The sequence below is a fragment of the Cydia amplana genome, chromosome Z (assembly GCF_948474715.1).
Source record: "Cydia amplana chromosome Z, ilCydAmpl1.1, whole genome shotgun sequence".
Taxonomy (NCBI): Eukaryota; Metazoa; Arthropoda; class Insecta; order Lepidoptera; family Tortricidae; genus Cydia; species Cydia amplana.
In genome coordinates, this window is record NC_086096.1 from 31,866,359 (window position 1) to 31,874,185 (window position 7,827).

The 7,827-nt window shown below is 36.7% G+C and overlaps 1 protein-coding gene across 1 annotated transcript; it reads right to left on the reverse strand.

The window, feature by feature from the left end:
- Positions 1-597: 597 nt before the first annotated feature.
- LOC134661807 (zinc finger protein 497-like) lies at positions 598-2,861 on the reverse strand. The gene is made up of 2 exons (XM_063518000.1): positions 2,275-2,861; positions 598-2,197 (listed from the first exon to the last, which is right to left on the reverse strand). Exons 1-2 carry the CDS (start codon positions 2,425-2,427, stop codon positions 656-658), a joined length of 1,695 nt encoding a protein of 564 aa, XP_063374070.1. The 5' UTR covers positions 2,428-2,861; the 3' UTR covers positions 598-655.
- Between the last annotated feature and the right edge of the window lie 4,966 nt (positions 2,862-7,827).

The window sequence follows — 7,827 nt, forward strand, 5'->3', positions numbered from 1 at the left end:
GATTAATATGTGTTTGATATCTTCATATATTAATTTTCTGTAGATAAAGTGAATAAATTAATGTAGATACTACCCTCGAAATATGACATTGCCGCTTAAAATCTTTTTACCAAGTGTCCCCAAATCTGGAAGACTTGATCCCTTCGGCTTAGACGTCTGATTACCGGAAATACAACTTCAAAGCATAGAAGATGCAATATATATATGTTTGCTGTGTATTTTACAAATTATAGATGCATTGCTAATAGCGATCCGAGTTATATAATCAATGAGAATCTGGTATGGGGAGACATGGTAAAAATCTGTTTACCATGTGTCCCAAGAACCAGGGTCACTTGATCCCCCTAGGAACAAGGCTCCCGACCAGGGGTAAACAAGTCTCCCTTACATAGGGGACACATGGTAAAAGTCAACAGCATGGGTTTTCATTCAATAATGGTCTAATTTATTGCACAAATCTGTTCTAATTCAAACTATTAATGAAGAGATAAATTCTGAATCGTATGGTCTATAAAGTTTTTCAATACTACAAATAGTTAAGAAAATGTATGCTAAAAACAAAAGGGGTGATCAACCCTCCCCAGTTTCCCCTATAGTGTAGCAGTGCCACAATTCAAATAATCAATGAAAAGTTATCAATGTTAAACTCCTGGTCTCAGGTCTCCAAGTCGTAATAGTTGTCATCTATTGGGAACTCGGGCTCATCCTCCTTTTTTATCTCGGGCTTGTCATCAAAATTGTCAGTGAAGTGAGATTTAATGTGGGCTACTAAGTCAGCTTTCTTCTCAAAAGTGAGCCCACATTCAATACAAGGCATGTTCACAACCAGACATTCATGAGTTTCCTCATGTTTATTCAGTTTGTCTTTCCTGTTGAATTTCTTATCACATTGACCGCATGAGAAAGGCTTCATACCAGAGTGAAGGGTCACATGTCGGTCCAGCTCTCTCTTGCGAGAAAATTTCTTGAAGCATATTTTGCATTGAAATCCTCTGTTTCCAATGTGTGCTATTGAAACATGAGTCTTATACGCATCTAACGAGGATAGCTTTTTTGGACATTGGTGACATTTTATATTTTTAGGCCTGTTTTTATTTGATACTGGTTTAGGTTTTGGTGGAGATGTTGTTAGCTTCCCTGAAGTGGAAGGGGTTCTATGTATTTGATTAATAAAACTACTAACACCGGAAATGTGGTCTGGTACTCGGGGGAGATCATAATCAGCACCTTGGTGGGTGGGAGAAGTCAGTAAGTTGCTGTAAGGGTTGACATTGACTACCATATCATGTGTCTCCTGCTCATTATCTATTTCGTGCACTTGGTTGGGACTCAGAGGACCATGTCTGACTTCATGTTTAATTAATTTATCTCTTCTACCAAATGTCAAAGGGCACTTTCGGCATGCATATGGTTTCATTCCGGAATGGACTAGGACATGACGCTGTAAGTCATTGCGGCACACAAAGCTTCTTGGACATAGAGGGCATACATGTGGCTTGGTGCCCGCATGTATCCTGAGATGTTTGCTTAGATTTGTGTTACGAGAGAAGCTTTTGAGACAGTACTGACACTGAAATGGCCTGATGCCAGTATGAACTATTGAATGCTTCCTTAAATCTGATCTGCGGCCAAAAGACTTGTCACATTCCGGGCAGTGATAAGGCTTGTCAGTGCCGTGTACTTGCTTGATATGCTGGACATATTGGTTTCGCTCAGGGAAGACTAAGCTACATTCTATACATTTAAATGGCAGGTTAGGATCATGGCAAGTAACCTCATGTTCTTTACACTTATCTTGAGAAATGAAAGCTTGATCACAATATTGACACATGGCAACATTTTTGAAGAATGACTCTGGCATATGATCTCCATCAGGGGTGTTGTTTCGTTCTGTGGCATCTGCATCGGGTTGATCTGCGTTGTCAGACTCCTCTGAGGAATCATAGTCTAGGCTTGGATCTACCACCATAACAACACTGTCTTCTACAATGTAATCTTGTTTGTTGATATCTTGAGTGGTGGTGTAGAAATTGGACATCTCCGAGGAATTAGAATTGTCTTGTTCATTGACTCTATTTGTGATCTGTCTCAGTCTTGTCTCATTCTGGATACATTGAAGGCGAAATTTCGAACATTTATCTACTTTAAACAGGCATTTGTAGCAGATTCTTCCAGGTAGGCCATCATTAGGGTCCATCTATAAACAAAGAGAATAATATTGATACACATATAAATCTTTGCCAAGACTAGGCTAATTATCTGATTTATACCAACCTGAAGTTCGGCAAATTCAGCGATTTTCGAGGTTAGCGCCGAATTGGTTTCATCATCAGGCGCGGCTCCGAAAATCGACACCATTAGAGAGCTCTTGTTCAAACACAAGCGACATAGCGTGTGGAAATTAGCTATTATATAGGAGTCTTCCATTTTCAAGTCCGTAAAATATTGCTTTGCACTATAATATGAATCCAAACCAAACACTCGCACGAATCACAGTCAGACAAAGAAAATATCGATTAGAAACAAATTTAGACACAGAGTTGAAATAATAACAGGGTTCTGTTCTGTGGCTAGGGCTCGCGATCGCTACTACGCAACCGTTCGATGCGAAGGGGCAACTAGGGCGATGCCCGCCCGTCAGGGCTGCGCCAGCGGATGTCGAGCGGCGCCTCGCTTTTCACCCTCCACGCGATATTCACAGCGCTGCATGATATCCGTCACGGGTATTTTGTTTGTGCTTATTATCTAATTTTAAATAACAACGCGAATAATAATCTTCAAAAAATCGTTTTTTCAGGAAGTAATAATTCAAATTTGAATTTAGGAAGATGCAAATCCGCGCTACTTTCGCAGAAAAATGACAATAATTCCCTTTTTTTTTTTCTCTGTTTTGGCTTTTGTTAGGTTAGCCAATGTCAAGTTGTGAAGGTATTAAAACTATAGTCCGTCAACCAAATCTTGTCAGTAGCAATGTAAAGCAAACTAAAGTAGGGCAACACTCAAAGAGCAGTATTGCGCTAAGAAAAGCAGCAATGTACATCGAACCAAAAGATTTTTTTTCCGCTGAGCGCGCCCTGCGTACGTCAATTCCACAGACCTAGAATCCGCTCATGGTCAATTCAAATTGTCACTCGCGGTTTATTGAAAAAATTTGAAACATGGACGGACAATTTAAAAGCGATGTTAAAACAATGTTAATCAAAATGATGAACAAATTTGAAGATATCAAAAACAACTCCCTATCGTAGTGCTTATATTCTCTTTGTTCCCTATCTATATCTTCTAAGTTTACTAAAATAAAATCATATCAAAATGCAGATAATTAGATAGTGCATATATTTGTTATTTACAATATAATATGCCACTTGTTAATGTAAATTAGTGTACTCTTCTGGATGAATATGACATACCTGTGTAATTTTTTTGATTGGTATATATTGTACAATAGGATTACATATTAAAAATAAAACAACTGATATTTGGGTGTTTATTTAATTTAAAGGTAAATAAGATAAGGGTCACTTTAGCTTACACTATAATTCAGGTCATTAATTGAAAAAATATAATGAAGTTACCAATGTTACCGGGTCACTTCCACCAAGCATAATACTCTGTAGTATTCTATTGCATCTTTGTAAATAGTCACAACTGATTGCTGAAAATATTAGACATGTGGGCCTATGGACGGTTTCCAGGACACAATTTATGGTCTTGTTGGATAGATTTAGGCATACGTTTTAATTTTATTTATGCCTTTTAACCCTAAAACAAAAAACTGAACATTATCTTAAAAGTTCGAAAGAGTTCTTCCAGTATGTACTTGTCATAACCTCAATTTTTAGTAATGTTTACCATCAACGAGCATGATTGTACATTGTAGGCCCCTTAGCTTTGCTTATTCTTATTTAATGTATTGGTATTTAATGGTGACAGCAGAAATATCTCTTGAAACAGAAACGATTCAGAATGAAAACAAATAAGGTGACGGCTGTCATTCACGATCCCATCACGATCCACATTCCACAGATAAAACACAGATGACACGCATTTTGGAATTATTCGAACACAGTGTTGCTAACCCGCGATTTTTCAAATTCGCCGCCTTTTACTACTGACAAGATTTGGTTGACGGACTTTATTAAAAGTTAGGGAAACAAGGAATTAGGAAATACGGATAAGACGAAAATTTGGAAAGGAAAGGATTGGATTTACTGTCATATATATAATTATATTATATGTATACTATATTTTTATATCATTCTTTTCTAAAAATACTGATATGATTTTATAAATATCATACGAGTTACTAAATAACAAGCAAATTATGGATGTAGGAAATGGTATGCGTAATGATTCAAGGCTGGAAAGGAAATCAGACCGATCATAAAGAGAGCATGCAAAGAAAATATGGTTCATGTCCCCATATTCACCACAAGGACAATCAGGATCCGGTTTTTTGTTTATTGTGTGTAAATGCGCCGGGGAACAAACATGTCCCAGGCGCATTCTACACAAAATAGACGTTACAGTTTTCGAAAAAAATATTTTGCTAAACCAGGGTTTCCTTGGAATTGACGGCTGAATATGCCTATAATGTTCACCTTTTGAGGTTTCCTTATTCCAAATCCCATTCCAATCCTCATACAAATAAACTTTTGACAAATTTATTAAGTCATGACAATAATTATGGTATGGTACAATATCTCCCACGTGAATAGCCTCATTTGCCAATTGGTCAGCTCTTTCATTGCCAGGAATACCCACATGGCTTGGTACCCAAGCCAGCACGACAGCACAACTCTTCTGTGAACATTTATATAAAAGATTCCTAATATTAAAAACTGTTGGTATGTAGCAGTGCTTTAGAAGCCATAATGAGGTTCCCATTTAAGTCTCATAAACAGTCTCCAGTTGTTTTTGTTGGTATGTAGAGGGTGTATATGCAATCGACACTGGCTTGACACATTTAATTTGAATACAGAAGCTCAAGTTTGAATGATGTTTAATTCAAACTTGAGCTTCTGTATTCAAATTATGGTTTTAGGTATCTTCAGCATAAGTATATATTCTATAGCCTTAAATAAACCATAACATTCACCAGTGTAGACGGAAGTTTCAGGTGGCAATTTGATGAGTTGTTATCCTTTGTCTTGTGAATGGAAAATTCCAACGCCAACGCAACTCCTATCACCATGTTTGGAGGCATCTGTGTACAAACTGCCAATTAGCCCATTCACTATTAAGAAGGTTAATAAATTCCATTTTTGGATTAATATCATTTTTAGATAACCTTATGTTCAATCTAATATCTGGATTTGTAATTAGACTGTTGTAGTCATGTTGATATAAAGGAAGAGTCGCGCTTCTGTAAGTGGGTGCTTCTAAACTTTGATATTTTTTATAGCTCTTAACAAGACAAGGAGAATCCTTATGGGCCCAATAATTAGCGGTTCCTACCAGTTCTGCTAATAGCTTTACTTTTGGAATCAGTGGATGAGAATCCAGTTGCAGAGTACGAAAAAAGAATTTATCACAGAGAAACTGTCTTCTAAACGCAAGGGGTGGATCACAGCATTCTACTTGTAAGCAACTTATTGGACTCGATTTCATTGCACCTGTAACCAACCTTAAAGCTTTAGTCTGAATAGAATCAATTTTTTTGATCGCTTTAACATTTCCAGGGTGTAGAAGGAAAGTACCGTAATCTGAAACACTTCTAATCAAAGCGTTATATAGTAATCTCATAGTAAAAGGATGAGCCCTCCACCAGACTCCTGTCAGGCATCTTAAAATGTTCAGATTCCGTTCACATCTTAATGCAATATTTTCAAAATGAGGAAGTCCAGTAAGTTTACGGTCCAATATAACTCCCAAAAATTTTACATTATCTTTAATTACCAATGGAGTACCATTATAATTTATGTTAATAGGAGGAATATTTTGCTTTCGAGAAAAAACTACAACAGAACTTTTAGAGGGCGAAAGATCTAAACCATTATTATTTAATCAATTATTTAAGGCACCCAAAGATGATGATAATACATTACTAATGTTTTCTAAAGATCGCCCAGAAACATATTGAAGAACATTTACTTGCCCTTCAACAGAAAGTTCCAAATCATAAGTATAAATGTTGTATAGTAAAGGACTCAAAACAGATCCTTGTGGCAGGCCCTTCCAAACTGTTCTTTTAATTACTTCATTTGCAGACTGGTCTAATGGATACTTTATATACCTTTCATGCAACATATTTATTACGAAATTAATCAAAAAGTTAGGAACATCTAGTTGAATTAATTTATTTTTTAAGATTGAAATGTTGACGTTGTCGTACGCAGCATTTATATCTATAGTGTGTCAAAGGTCTGTTTGATTTCAAACATAGACAGAGAGAATCATACTATCTTTGTCTTTCACTAGTACTAGCACCCAAAAGAAAAGGATGAGTATAGTTTTTTTGTTCCTATTTACTGACAAGATTTGGTTGACCCAGTATAGAAAGAGTAGAAAGGCAGCAACTAAAAAGTAATTTCTAGAGAAACTTATTCTGATATCTGTGGTAAGAATGCTTAAACTATCAAGAGTACATTTACCTTTCCTAAAACCAAATTGATTACAAGATAAAAGTTTATTATGTTCTATCTAATACAGTTGATAAAGCTATCGGTCTATACGATGTGGGATCTGAATTGGGCTTATTCGGCTTCTGAATTAAAATCAATGTTTGAGTCTTCCACTCTTTAGGAACACATCCTGTTATCATAACATTGTTAATCAAATTAAGGAAGTAACAAAGACTGTTATCGTCAAGTGACTTGGAGGATACAACTAAACGGAGTAGCCATTAACAGGCTTTCCCCTCTGTCGAAAATAGGCGGCCAACGGTCATACACAATGTATGGACTGACGTTTATCTGACATGGCTATTTTTACGTTACGCATACATTTGACGTTCCCCTCCCCCGCAAAAATCGGCAGACTGTTTTGTACAGAAAATTACAGACATGGCGTCTCCGAAGTCAAGTGACAAGAAAGAGTAAGGAATCCCGTCTTCACCGGGTGCAGAATCTTTAGTTGACGAAAGTACACCTTTCAATTCAAAAAGTGAAAAAGGAGAATTTAAAACATCTTCTACCTTATTATTAGATAACATTAGTGGCCTTAGAATCATAAGATGCTCTGGGACATAAGGTGGACCCAAACGATCCATGACTTGTTCTGCTAAAAGTGGGGATATTTTACTCTGTGTGTCTTTAAATGCCGATCTAAACCTTCTAATGTTTTGCCAAACTATAGATGGTGCGCCATTAGGACTTAACGATTTACAAAACCTATGCCACCCTTCAAACTTTTTTGTTTTAAGTAATTCTTTAGTGGATTTAGCAACTTCTAAGTAGTTATCAAAGTTATTATCAGTCATTTCTTGGCAATACCTTTTCTCGGCCTCCTTTCTTTGTTTAACTGCAAGAGTGCAATCTGAATCCCACCAAGGTGGGGATGGAATGAATTCTGGACCACTACTTTTCAAAGGTAAGGTTTCATTAGCAGCCTCAACCAAAGCTGTGGCAAATGCTTGTGAACTGTCTAATATATTCAAATGGCTTATTTCGGGCAAATTATTAATTTTTTGTTCTACAGCCTCTCTATACTGATGCCATTTATCATCAATCAGCCTGTGCTTTATACGGGGATGTCTGACATGCTTGGGAGGTTTCTTAAAGAAAGGAAAGGTAATGAAAATAGGATAATGGTCGCTACCATACGTGGAAACTGCAGTCGACCAATATAGAGATGAAGCAAGATCAGGAGTACAAATTGACAGATCTA

Coding starts and splice junctions, on each gene's coding strand:
- LOC134661807 (XM_063518000.1), bottom strand. CDS start 2,427: ATGGAAGACTCCTATATAATAGCTAATTTCCACACGCTATGTCGCTTG. Junction 2,198..2,274: donor CTGAATTTGCCGAACTTCAG/GTTGGTATAAAT, acceptor CTTTGTTTATAG/ATGGACCCTAATGATGGCCT.